The sequence below is a fragment of the Salmo trutta genome, chromosome 15, assembly GCF_901001165.1.
Source record: "Salmo trutta chromosome 15, fSalTru1.1, whole genome shotgun sequence".
In the NCBI taxonomy this organism is placed as follows: Eukaryota; Metazoa; Chordata; class Actinopteri; order Salmoniformes; family Salmonidae; genus Salmo; species Salmo trutta.
The window spans coordinates 22,693,215-22,706,537 of record NC_042971.1 but is presented as its reverse complement, the minus strand read 5'-3'; the positions used below and the strand labels follow the sequence as shown (position 1 = coordinate 22,706,537).

At 40.4% G+C, this 13,323-nt stretch overlaps 2 protein-coding genes across 2 annotated transcripts; both read right to left on the bottom strand.

Moving 5' to 3' along the window:
* On the bottom strand, positions 1-5,367 carry LOC115148637 (histone H3.3). Its single transcript, XM_029690710.1, has 4 exons — positions 5,228-5,367; positions 2,251-2,393; positions 1,671-1,824; positions 1-1,523 (listed from the first exon to the last, which is right to left on the bottom strand). The coding sequence occupies exons 2-4, from the start codon at positions 2,376-2,378 to the stop codon at positions 1,395-1,397; spliced, it is 411 nt and encodes a 136-aa protein (XP_029546570.1). The 5' UTR covers positions 2,379-2,393; positions 5,228-5,367; the 3' UTR covers positions 1-1,394.
* Positions 5,368-10,139: 4,772 nt separating this feature from the next.
* On the bottom strand, positions 10,140-13,323 carry LOC115148224 (pleckstrin homology domain-containing family B member 1). Its single transcript, XM_029690195.1, has 6 exons — positions 12,735-13,323; positions 11,715-11,867; positions 11,275-11,377; positions 11,003-11,042; positions 10,763-10,844; positions 10,140-10,416 (listed from the first exon to the last, which is right to left on the bottom strand). The coding sequence occupies exons 1-6, from the start codon at positions 12,769-12,771 to the stop codon at positions 10,283-10,285; spliced, it is 549 nt and encodes a 182-aa protein (XP_029546055.1). The 5' UTR covers positions 12,772-13,323; the 3' UTR covers positions 10,140-10,282.

The following is a 13,323-nucleotide window of genomic DNA, read 5'->3' as shown; positions in this document are numbered from 1 at the left end:
CCCATTTTGTATATCTATTTATTACCACCATAATATGAGAAATTTGGAAAATACAAACATTAGCTTATTTAAACATCTGAAAAAATATAAGAAAACAAACATGAGGTTATATTGTGTATCACAAATTTCGAGGAAAAGGATAGATTCTATGGTCAGAGCTAGAGAAGTGAGAGCAACAGAAAAGAACCCAAACGTGCAGAGTAACTCTTGCTACTACAAAGTCAATTTATACAGGTGTGACAACTCTAATGCTTATCTTAAGAGACAGAGATCGGGTAAAGAGATTGAGAGTAGCATCATGGATAATGACAGATTGATAGTGAGAAAAACAAAATAGGAAGGGGGCTGGTATATATCGGCCCCGTGTGGCTGCCTTTGGAACAGGAGCTCTCTTATGAAACAGAGCTCTTCCTGATTGGTTTAAAAATAATTCTGTAAAAACAAGTTTCCCATGTCTTAAAACGTCAATCACTTAGTTTTTTCTTATTCCTATTTTGACATCTCTGGCAGTTGTAAAAAGAAAATATATGTATGAATTATATATATTTTTTAAAGACACCATATCCACAATGATAGTAATAGTAATAAAAAAAATAAGTAACCAAGAAGAGATACTTGTTTGCCTTTGAATACAATTTGCTTGGCTGATCAGAGTTCTCACACCAACAGACTAACGGCGTTCCAGACAACCACCTCCCAACCATCGAGTTAGAGGGGCAGGAGAGTGCGGAAGGTCTGGATAGGGATCAGGGGAGTAGGCGGGGAAGGGGTCTGGCTGTGGTGGGCAGGAGGGCGCATGGGGAGAGTACCCCAGGTCAGGTGTAGAGGATGGAGCAGGAAGTGGGTGAGAATGGGAGGTGGTCAGACAGGGCAGAGGCCCTGGGGTTAGTTTAAGTAGCACCCTGCTGTGGAAGTTGCCACTCCCCTTAAGCAGACTAGCCCCAGGGCGACACCCCTCTGGTCTGCACACCTGTGTGTGAGAGTGTTGCAGAAACCCAACGCCTGTCACAAAACACACACTTGCCTGATATCTCCCCTGGTCAATCAGAGTGGAGTTTTGTTGTAGGAGAGCTGAGGATGCATGGTTCTAAGTGTGTGTGTGTGTATATATATGTGTATTTGTCTGATCAGCGACACCTACTACATGCACAAAAAAGGTACCCTAAAGCATCTGCTGAAGACAAAAACTATGAGACGAGACTTTTCAAACACGTTTCTATCTCATCATAATCACCGTTACTCTAAAGTCTACCAAGAAGAATACAGGGAGAGGGGGCTGAGGAGTGAGATGGAAGGGCGGAGGGAACGAGGGAGTGAAGGTGAGGACAGTTTGAGGTAAAGAAAAAGAGAATAGAGCTGAAACATTAAAGAGAGAAAAGAAAGAAGGACGGCATCTAAGCACGCTCTCCGCGGATGCGGCGTGCCAGCTGGATGTCTTTGGGCATGATGGTGACACGCTTGGCATGGATGGCGCACAGGTTGGTGTCCTCAAACAGACCCACCAGGTATGCCTCGCTGGCCTCCTGCAGACAGAAAGATTTTTACACACACACACGCATGGTGAACAGTGGGTCAGCACAAAAAAAATAATTTCAGATGTGTGCAGTAGGCCAATTAGGAAAGGATCTGGGTTAGGAGGGATAGAGTTTCACAAACACACAGCTACTGACCTGAAGTGCTCCAATGGCGGCGCTCTGAAAGCGCAGGTCGGTCTTGAAGTCCTGAGCAATCTCCCTCACCAGGCGCTGGAAGGGCAGCTTGCGGATAAGCAGCTCAGTGGACTTCTGGTACCGACGGATCTCACGCAGGGCCACAGTACCGGGCCTGGAACCAACACACTGTCAGTATGACTAGGGGGAAAAGTCATTATATGCTTTTCTCTTTTACTATAGTACTCCACTGCTCATATCCCCATGCTGAATGCTACTGCCCTGGTCGTGTCTGGCCATGGTAAAAACTGAGTGGTTACGACCGTTTACCAGCAGTCACTGCTTAGTTATAAGGCTTGTTTGAACGGCTAATTGAAAACAGTGTCTGCGTCTGAAATGGCACCCTATTTCCTATGGGTCCTGGTCAAAAGTAGTGCACTATATAGGAAATAGGGTGCCATTTCGGACACACAAAGGGACTTACAGGATTGTCAAGTCATCTCCATAACAATATGGATTGGTAGCACCTCTGTGGTTTCACACAAGCTCTACATGTCATAATGAACACAGACTTATTTCTAGGGGTGAACCGATGCTTTACCTGTAACGATGGGGCTTCTTGACCCCACCGGTGGACGGCGCACTCTTGCGGGCAGCCTTGGTGGCCAGCTGCTTACGCGGAGCCTTTCCTCCAGTGGATTTACGGGCGGTCTGCTTGGTACGAGCCATGACGAGTTAGTTATACTTGAAAGACAGGAAAAACCACATTGGAAACATGTTGAATATGTGTCAACAATGCTCTGTTAGATACATTCTGTGAGTTCCAAATATATTGAAATATAATGTTTCAAAGTGTTAAATGTAGTAGTCTGATTAATCAAACTGTAATATACAATTAATTGGAATATACAGCCTAATACAGCCTGTGTGGAAAATCTTGTAAATGTTCCTTACGAGCCAGAATGTTAAAAAGATTACATTTCAACTTACTGTACCAGTTGTCTGTGTGGTTTGTCCTTCTGCTACTCAAAATATTAGAAAAAATATCCACAGGAAAGTATTGTTTACCTGACTTTTTAGAGAGCTGGTAGATATATGGTTCAGTTCAGCACCTAAGCAGTTTGTTTTATATTGGAGATTGAATAAAAATACATAAAAAATATCATTCTCCATCCTCTCCTGATTCAGAATATACCATTTTCTTTGTCATGTCATGCTTGCTTCAATAGCTATTGATGGGGAAAAAATCCAATATAAAACTAACTTTACCTAGGTCCCAAATGAATATACAGCGCATACGGAAAGTACTCAAACCCCTTGACTTTTTCCACATTTTGTTACTTTGCAGCCTTATTCTAAATTGGATTAAATAGTTGTTTTTTTCTCCCCTTCAATCTACACACAATATCCCATAATGACAAAGCAAAAACATGTTTAGGAATTTTTGCAAATTTGTAACAACAGAAATATCACATTTACATAAGTATTCAGACTCTTTACTCAGTACTTTGTTGAAGCACCTTTGGCAGCGATTACAGCTTTGAGTCTTCTTGGGAATGACGCTACAAGCTTGGCACACCTGTATTTGGGGAGTTTCTCAAATTCTTCTTCGCAGATCCTCTCAAGCTCTGTCAGGTTGCTGTACAGCTATTTTCAGGTCTCTCCGGAGATGTTCGATCGGATTCAAGTCCGGGCTCTGGCTGGTCCACTCAAGGACATTCAGAGGCTTATCCCGTAGCCACTCCTGCGTTGTCTTGGCTGTGTGTTTAGGGTCGTTGTCCTGTTGGAAGGTGAACCGTTGCCTCAGTCCGAGGGCCTGAGCGCTCTGGAACAGGTTTTCATCAAGGATTTCTCTGCATTTTGTTCCGTTCATCTTTCCCTCGATCCTAACTAGTCTCCCAGTCCCTGACGCTGGAAAAACATCCCCACAGCATAATGCTGCCAACACCATGCTTCACCGTGAGGATGGTGCAAGGTTTCCTCCAGACACAACGCTTGGCATTCAGGACAAAGAGTTCAATCTTGGTTTCCTCAGAGCAGAGAATCTTATTTTATTTTGGATATTGAACCTGGCTGGGGAGCCAGCTCTAGGAAGTCTTGGTGGTTCCAAACTTCTTCCATTTAAGAATGATGGAGGCCACTGTGTTCTTGGGGACCTTCAATGCTGGACATTTTTGGTACCCTTCCCCAGATCTGTGCCTTGCCTTGCCACAATCCTGTCTTGGCGCTCTACAGACAATTCCTTCACCTCATGGCTTGGTTTTTGCTCTGACATGCACTGTCAACTGTGGGACTTTATATTGACAGGTGTGTGCCTTTCCAAATCATGTTCAATCAATTGAATTTAGGATTATCAATACAAACAGGATGCACCTGAGCTTAATTTCGAGTCTCATAGAAAAGGGTCTGAATACTTATGTCAATAAGGTATCTGTTTTTTTTCTTCTAATACATTTGCAAAAATGTCTAAAAACCTATTCTCGCTTTGTCATTATGGGGTATTGTGTGTAGATTGATGAGGACTTTTTATTTATTTAATCCATTTTAAAATAAGGCTGTAACGTAACAAAATGTGGGAAAAGTCAAGGGGTCTGAATACTTTCAGAATGCACTGTACCTACAAGCTCTCTTAAAAAAGTCAGGTAAACAATACTTTCCTGTGGATATTTTGTCTGAAATTTCGAGCAGCAAAAGGCCAAACCACACGTACAACCGGTATAGTAATCGTAAATGTAATTTAATTAAACATTCTGGCTTATAAGGAATATTTAGATGATTTTGCAAACAAATGTCTCAGGCTGTATACACCAATTAATTGTGTATTACAGCCTGAATAATCAGACTAACTAGTATGTTGCTATTATGGAGAAATGATGACTGAAATGGTTCCATCTGGAATACTACTCTGTCATGACAACTTTCTATTTTGCTGTACAGCTGCAATGCTACAGCAACAGTGGGCCAGTCACGGAAATCTATTTCTCTGGGCCAGTATCCTACCCGTGAACACTCGGATACTGCCCAACCAATCAAACTAGTATGCAGATCGCTTATCGAAAAACATCCAATCCAGTTGGCAATTTTCTCGCTGTCGACCAATCAAGATACACTACTTAGAACGTAGGGCTGGGTCCACAAACCATTGTGCCGCCTCTAACCGCAAGATTATGGCCGCAGATGGAGAGGCAATCGAATAAGTCTACCGATGTACTGGCAAAGAGCGGAACACAAACTTTGAAAAATCTAATAAAAACAAAGCAAAAATCAGGACTAAGAGTATTAAAACATCAAAGTAGACAACTGTAGCTATCCAAAAAGTTGCTTTGAGTTGTAGGTGAATGCTTGTTTACACCGTACAAGCGAAGTAAAACTATACATGAAATTGGATCAGAATTTTATATCTGCTTCCGCCAATGGAAGTAGAAAGCCTCTGGCATCGCGGCAGTCGCTTTTCCATTTCTACACCGACGGAATGGAAGGATATTTTGAAATAAAATGAATTTTAACCAATCTAAAACTTATATAAAAATGTGGTTAAGTGTTTTAGACAAAACAACATGCTAAAATATGCCACTTACCTGACGTGAATATAAATGTTTTTTCGCAAGGAAATAAATGTTATGGTTGTCTGGCAGTTTCAGTATTTACTATCTCTCACACAATGGTGGGAACACGGCGTCCAGCAGGAAAATGGCTGCCGTGTCAATCATTCTACTCCCATAATGCAACGTGTTTCATTTTTGTAAACACCGTTTTCTGATTGAATCTTTCCCTGAAAGGACCATTTGCATTTATTTCTAGTGAATTGTCTATCAATGTGAAGTAATATAATAAGAAATACCCTAAAGTGTTTAATCAATTAAACGTGAAAGAAAGAATAAGGTAGTAACCACAGTTTATCTGTCTGCTTTTCCAACAGCATGTGCTATGCCAAAGAGGCAGTCTCCTCTTTCACTGCAACAGCCTACATTTATTTGTAGGCTAAAACATGTAGGTAGGCATATATTATGCAATATGGCATCAGCTGGTGTATAAAAGTTTGCTAACAATTTATCAAGCAAATACAAGATATTCAAAACAACCACACAATCTGGGAAAGGGTTAAGAAAAAAGGAGAGAGGCACAGACTGGTGTCATTGACCATCAAAGCGAGTTTCAAGGACATTTAAAGCGGAAATCAAGGATAATTTAAGGTTTTGTTGATTAATCATGGCTGATTTGAGAGCTTCATTAAAAAATATATAATTTAATCGTTTAGAGATTAAGTAAATGATTGTTAATTTGCCTTACTGTAGGTCTGCTTTACAACAGCCTTCCCGTTGTGTGTGATGAATCAGTTCACTGAATTACAGTGTTATTAAGAAGTTGTAACCACTGACATTTAATTCAAACAAAAAACAACACTTGATTTTGTAGGATGGTTTATTTGTTATGGTGGAAAGGCATGGTGTAGAAAGGTCAGACTCTTGATTTATGACTCGATGCTAAAAACCACATGAACAAGCAGAGTTTAATAAGCAATTGAATTCAGTTTTTTTTTATTGTAACTTTTCGGAATTCAGTTCCCAGTCATTTCCCATCAATTTTACCAATGAATCTAGGCTAAAGGCGCCCGCATATGAGGTTTGGTTTGCCCCTAGCATACTCCCTTAAAAGACCTCAGGAAAAAAAAACATGGAAATATTACTGTTTGTCCCTCTTGAGAGCCGAAGCAAAAACATAGCCAGTATACACTTCCTCAAAATAGTCAAATTAATCTAAGATACGTCAAGAAATCTGTCATTAATGTAGAGTTTTTTGCTGAGGAAGTCTTAGTCACCCAATTTTACATCTAAGAGGTGCAGTATTTATCAAGTTATTTAAAAAAAAAAAATGTATACGAACAAAATGTCTTCATAATATATGCGCAAACTGTTTCAACTGGGCAGCATGCGACATGCTTTACAGATTTCTTGAGTTATCTGAGATTAATTGAGTCTATTTTGAGGAAGTGTATACTGGCTATGTTGCTGCTACAGCTTCTCAAGAGGGACAAACAGTGATATTGCCGCTTGTTTCTAATATTTCAAGTGAAGGTCTTTTAGGGGAGTACGCGAGGCACAGACATTCGCTTCGGCAAGCAAAGTTCTGCTAGGAGCAAACCTTTAGATGTTAGTTTCATGTGCTCTGTCTCCCTCTAGTGGTATGGTTTGCTTCTGCTTCTCTGAAGTTCACCATCATGTGAATATTGTTTTGGAGAAAAACTACATCAATGGAGATTGAGTAGGCTACAACTGATGTCTAATAAATTATACATTTATTTAATTAAACCTTTTAATTCGGCTCTATACTCCAGCATTTTGGATATGAGATACAATGGCTGCTGTACAAAATGTCACCTTTTATTTTAGGGTATTTTCTTACATATTTGTTTTGCCGTAGAAATGAAAGCATTTTATGTATATAGTCCCCATTTGAAGGTGTCATACTGTAAGTATTTGGAGAAATTCACTTATAGTATATTACATTTAGTCAAAAGTTTAGTATTTGGCCCCATATTCCTATCACACAATGATGGGAGCATGATCTTTGTTGAGTCTTTAACTTTCTCACTCATCGTTAGTCATTCATGATTATCTGTAATCATTGTAGCATTCACATTAATGTAGAAGTGTTCAGAAACATATTCTATTCTTATTTACAATAAAATTGACTCCAAAATCACCCAATGCATTATTTACTATACATTTCTATTGGGCACAACATAATCCGAAACAACCAAAACCAAATGCAAATGCTTCCAACAAGTTTGTAGAGTCACAAGCTTGATTTAGTCATTGCATGCTAGGAATATGTGACCAAATACTAAACTTTGGACTACATTTAATGCACTTTGTTCAAATACTTATGACACCTTCAAATGTGGGGGACGAGATACATAAAGTGCATTCATTTCTAAACTGTAAAACAGATATATATGAAAATACCCTCAAATAAAAGGTGACATTCTGTACTGTCGCTTCATATAAAACATTTGATCTGAAGTCCAAAATGCTGGAGTATAGAGACAAATTAAACTTTTTAATTAACCTTACTGTCCAAATATATAAGTAGGGGAGTGTATTTGATACATATTTCTCTATGCTTTATATCACAAAATAAACTGTTGCTACCCTAAAGAGACATGGAGGAAAAGCCAAGGAGATGAAGGACTGTGGTCGGGCAATGGAACACCATCACCAGACAGGCTGAATATAGGCAACAGTGATGCACTCTCATGAAAGCCTTATATTCCACATAGGAATTACGATTATGTAAGTAAGTATTCTGTCATCTTATAGACATTTTCATAGCCATGGTTTTGAAACTATTTTATTCAATTTGAAAGTAACAACAGCATTGCACTCAAACATAGTGAATGGAAAACTGTACCTGAAATTAAGTACAGGATCTAAGGTTAATAAATGTAATCAGCATCTCGATGTTTCAAGTAAAAAAAATTTTGCAGTCAAGGGTTCTGTGGGGTGCCATAAACCTCAAGCAGCTGAATATGCGGGTCGGGTCGTTTATGTTTTTCATATATGTTGCATACGTTTCATATAGAGTACCAGTCAAAAGTTTGGACACACCTACTCATTCAAGGGTTTTTCCTTCTTTTTTTACTATTTTCTACATTGTGGAATAATAGTGAAGACATCACAACTATGAAATGGCACACATGGAATCATGTACAGTAGTAACCAAAAAAGTGTTAATAAATCAAAATATTTTGAATATTTTTGAAAATTCAAAGTAGCCACCCTTTGCCTTGATGACACGTTTGCACACTTCTGGCATTCTCTCAACCAGCTTCATGAGGAATGCTTTTCCAACAGTCTTGAAGGAGTTCCAACATATGCTGAGCACTTGTTGACTGCTTTCCCTTCGCTCTGCAGTCCAAGTCATCCCAAACCATCTCAATTGGGTTGAGGTCAGGTGATTGTGGAGGCCAGGTCATCTGATGCAGCAATCCATCACTCTCCTTCTTGGTCAAATAGCCCTTACGCAGCCTGGAGGTGTGTTTTGGGTCATTGTCCTGTTGAAAAACAAATGTTAGTCCCACTAAGCACAAACCAGATAAGATGGCGTATCACTGCAGAATGCTGTGGTAGCCATGCTGGTTAAGTGGGCCTTGAATTCTAAATAAATCACAGACAGTGTCACCAGCAAGCACCCCGATACCATCACACCTCCTCCTCTGTACTTCCCGATGGGAACCACACATGCAGAGATCATCCGTTCACCTACTCTGTGTCTCATAAAGACACGGCAGTTGGAACCAAAATCTCAAATTTGGATTCAGACTAAAGGACAGATTTCCACCGGTCTAATGTCCATTGCTTGTGTTTCTTGGCCCAAGCAAATCTCTTCTTCTTATTGGTGTTCTTTAGTAGTGGTTTCTTCTAAGCAATTCGACCATGAAGGCCTGATTCTCGCAGTCTTCTCTGAACAGTTGATGTTGAGATGTGTCTGTTAGTTGAACTCTGTGAAGCATTTATTTGGGCTGCAATCTAAGGTGCAGTTAACTCTAATGAACGTATCCTCTGCAGCAGAGGTAACTCTGGGTCTTCCTTTCCTGTGGCAGTCCTCATGAGAGAGCCAGTTTCAACATAGCGCTTGATGGTTTTTGCAATTGCACTTGAAGAAACTTTTCGCCATTGACTGACCTTCATGTCTTAAAGTAATGATGGACTGTTGTTTCTCTTTGTTTATTTGAGCTGTTCTTGCCATAATATGGACTTGGTATTTTACCAAATAGGGCTTCCATCTGGATACCACCCCTACCTTGTCACAACACAACTGATTGGTTCAAACGCATTAAGAAGGAATGAAATTACACAAATGAACTTTTAACAAGGCATACTTGTTAATTGAAATGCATTCCAGGTGACTACCTCATGAAGCTAGTTGAGAGAATGCCAAGTGTGTTCAAAGCTGTCATCAAGGCAAAGGGTGGCTACATTGAAGAATCTCAAATATAAAATATATTTTGATTTGTTTAACACTTTTTTGATTACTACAAGATTCCATTTGTGTTATTTCATAGTTTTGATGTCTTCACTATTATTCTACAATGTAGAAAATAGTAAAAATAAAGTAAAAACCTGGAATGAGTAGGTGTGTCCAAGCTTTTGACTGGTACTGTACATTCATACTAAATGTGCTGTGTGAATTTAGCCTATGTCATTAAGGACAAATGTACAACAAATGATGATACATGATACTTTTTTTTTCTAAAGTACTTAAGTAAAAAGTACTATTTAAGTAGTGTTTTGGAGTACCTGTACTTTACTATATATTTTTTGGAGTGTGCCCCTGGCTATCCATAAAACTTTTTTTTTAAATTGTGCCATCTAGTTTGCTTAATATAAGGAATTTGAAATAATTTATACTTTAATTTTGATACTTAAATATATTTAAAACCAAATACTTTTAGACTTTTCCTGGGTGACTTTCACTTTTACTTGAGTCCTTTTCTATTAAGGTATCTTTACTTTTACTCAAGTATGACAAGAATATAAGACTTTTAGGAGTGACGCCTACAGCAGCACTCCTACATATATGAGCCTGGGCGTTTCCCAGCCGTGCCTCCCTGCTTATAGAGGCCTTCTATATCAGCAGAAAAAGAAGGGCATCCAGAGAAAGGAGCGCATAGCAGCGCCTGCCGCCATGCCCGCCAGTAGCCCCAGTGCCACCTGCTCTCCTATGCCATCGTATGGGTCTCTCTGGATCAGTATGTGGTGGGTACCTGAGAGAGATGGAGGGTGAGACAGGATGCTGAATATATGGCGTACTACTGTATACAGGAGCGTAGGTGAATATTTGAGTGTGTTTTATCAGAATTTTCGGATTTGATATAACCAGGATAGTTTTCTCAACAACTGATTTCAGGGAGTCTTGGAAAGGATTGCTAGATTCACACTTACTTGCTAACATCAGTCGTATTCACTAGGCACCAAACGGAAGAAAACAGACTGAAACAGGGAGGGACTACCTGAACTTGTGATAAGCAATTTTTTGTTTTTTATTGCAAAACATTTTGCTACGGTGTGCAGTAATGAATATGACCCAGAGCTTGGGTGTGTTGTCCTTACCTGATCCAGGAGCCAGGTAGATGGTGTTGTGGCTGTCCAGTGGGACGGACGGGTAGGAGTCGTTATACGGGTCATAAACAAACTGGAAAGGATAAGAAGATAAGATAAGGCTAGGGATAAAACAAGAATATCCTCTGAGCATCCCAATAAGCATTGATCATATGCTGTATGATATGGATATGGGATTTATTGATACAGTACTCAGTGGTGCACGTTGTAGAAATATACTGAGTTACTTACTGGGTCTCGTCTCACCTCTAGAATTGTCAATTTCCACGCTCTGTAAAAACAGAATGAGAAAATGAGAAAGAAAGGAAAGGAGAATTAGAGAGAGAGTGAGAGAGAAAGAAAGAATGTGTGCTGTAAAACCGAGGGAGTGTGTGTGTGTGTGTGCGTGCGTGTGCGTGTGTGTGTGCGTGTGTGCGTGTATGTGTGTGTGTGTGTGTGTGTGTGTGTGTGTGTGTGTGTGTGTGTGTGTGTGTGTGGGGGAAAGAGAAAGGGTATAGACTCACAGTGCCTCGTCCTCACTGTTGGCACACAGGATCACTGTGGTACTGTCTCTAAGCTGCACCACCACCAGGTTTTCCCTGGGGTGGTTCTCTGGGGGAGAGAGACCTGCACAACAACAGAGACAGCTAGGGTTACACACACTTACACACACATTATTAGGGTGTCCATATTAGGACAGCCTCAATATAAACTGGTGTTGTGTCAGTCTAATATGGACACTGTATATTTCAATACTTTATTTGGGTCCACATCAAAGGCACAAATCTTTTGTAGGTCAATAAAGATATTTGGACTCCACGTTCTTTCTGTAATAAAGAATACAGCATGTCTCAAGAAACTCTGGTCAAAAGTAGTGCACTATAAGCCCAGGGAATAGGTTGCCATTTCGGACGCATCCATTGTCTGTTGAACACCCCAATCTTTCCATACACTCCCTCTTCACCTGCACACTCCAGGCCAGACTTGACGCTCACACAGCTGGTCTTGAGGCCCACTCGGTGCTCAAATTCTCGCCTACTGTCCGTCTTGTAGAAGGCCAGGGTTCCATCGATCCATAGGTCACACCAATTCAGCTTCCAGTGTTTTAGGATAGAGGCTGACAGAAGTAAGTAAGGAAGAGAGGGAGGGAGGAAAGGAGAGAGGGAGGGTGGGAGATGGAGTGTGAAGTGGAGTAGAGTTGGGGTTAGTTTATGATGTCTAGTTTCCAATCGGTAAGGTCGACTTTGACAACTGTGTATACTTTTATTTAGTTTATCCACATAAACTGAAATGCTCTACTTAATTTATCCACCTATTGAAATGTTCCAGCTATTTCATTTATTCACATTAACTGAAATGCACCGTCAGCCAGATTCTGTCTCAATTCAGCACATACCCATTTTAGTCAATGATTCTGTAGTGGCTAGACCTACAGCCATTTTTTTTATTTATATGGTTGAAGCTCTAAATCCGTTGTTGTTTTTCTCCGGCGGTTGAATCCCCAGTGGTTGGCTTGTGGCCTGTCTGTGTGAGTCACTGATTCGCTAACGCTCATTAGATTATGGCCAGGCTGCACAAGTAGAGCGAGGATTAGAATTTCATAACAATCGTAACATTCACCTTCTAGAATGATTCTGATCTTATTTAAAAATCCAAATCAATCGATCTTGATGGCATCAACAGTCTTAAGAACATGGGAGAATAGTTTTTGGAGCGAGTGGCATGGACTGCGGACGGGAGAAAAGATTTCTACAGACCTCACACGCCACTTAACCTGTCTTTCAAAGTGTACTATATAGCGCTGATATCATTCTTATACTAGTGCCCCACACAACTTCTTATGCTTTGTTTAGCCGTTGAGGTCTACACTTGGTAAAGATAGTACCTGTAATGGCTAAGGCTGTATCCAAGACCAAAACATGTAGACACTAGGTTAGACTACAACATGACATTATTCGAGAGACATTGAAGGTACAGTACTCACTCTGTCTCCAGAGCCAGCCTGACTTCAGTAGAGCCATGGGTACGGTCAGTGAGCTGTCCACGACACAATTCCTCACCGCAAATAATATGTTTGTGATAGGAGTGTTTGTTCTGTGTATGTTGAGAGTTTGTTCTTGGTTGAGGAGCTGTCTGCAGAGAGACAGAGGGACATACGGTGCCTTTATTTTGATTCTGGCCCACACGTCTAATCTGAGAGCGAGAGGCGGAGACGGGGGCTAAACTAGATAATTTGGGATTAGGGGGCCTGGATTGGCCACACCTTTTCTCCTGACTCATCTACTTCTTCCCTCTCGGACTGGAATATTCTCACTTCCTGTCTCCTCCACCTCCTCTTCTTCTTCCTCCTCTATTTACTCTGCTTTGCCTTTATTTATATTTTATGTATCATCTCATCTGCCTTTAGGAACTAGGGTTATTAGGCTACTGCATATGTTGATAGTGTGTAGTGAAAAAGGCATACCACACTAACACACCTTAATCCCTGCATGAATTAGATAACTGTTACAGTTTCTTTGGGTCACTGGTGAGAACCTTTTTTCCTTAAACCCCCATTATTAGCCAAATAATGG

Bases quoted from the DNA above. Each gene is read 5' to 3' on its own strand.
- LOC115148224 (XM_029690195.1), bottom strand. From the start codon at position 12,771: ATGGCTCTACTGAAGTCAGGCTGGCTCTGGAGACAGA. The intron at 10,845-11,002 runs GTAAGTAACTCA...TATCCTTTCCAG, and splicing joins TAGAGGTGAGACGAGACCCA to TTTGTTTATGACCCGTATAA. The intron at 10,417-10,762 runs GTAAGGACAACA...CATCTCTCTCAG, and splicing joins CTACCTGGCTCCTGGATCAG to GTACCCACCACATACTGATC.
- LOC115148637 (XM_029690710.1), bottom strand. From the start codon at position 2,378: ATGGCTCGTACCAAGCAGACCGCCCGTAAATCCACTGGAGGAAAGGCT. The intron at 1,825-2,250 runs GTAAAGCATCGG...TGTTGGTTCCAG, and splicing joins AAGAAGCCCCATCGTTACAG to GCCCGGTACTGTGGCCCTGC. The intron at 1,524-1,670 runs GTCAGTAGCTGT...TTCTGTCTGCAG, and splicing joins CCGCCATTGGAGCACTTCAG to GAGGCCAGCGAGGCATACCT.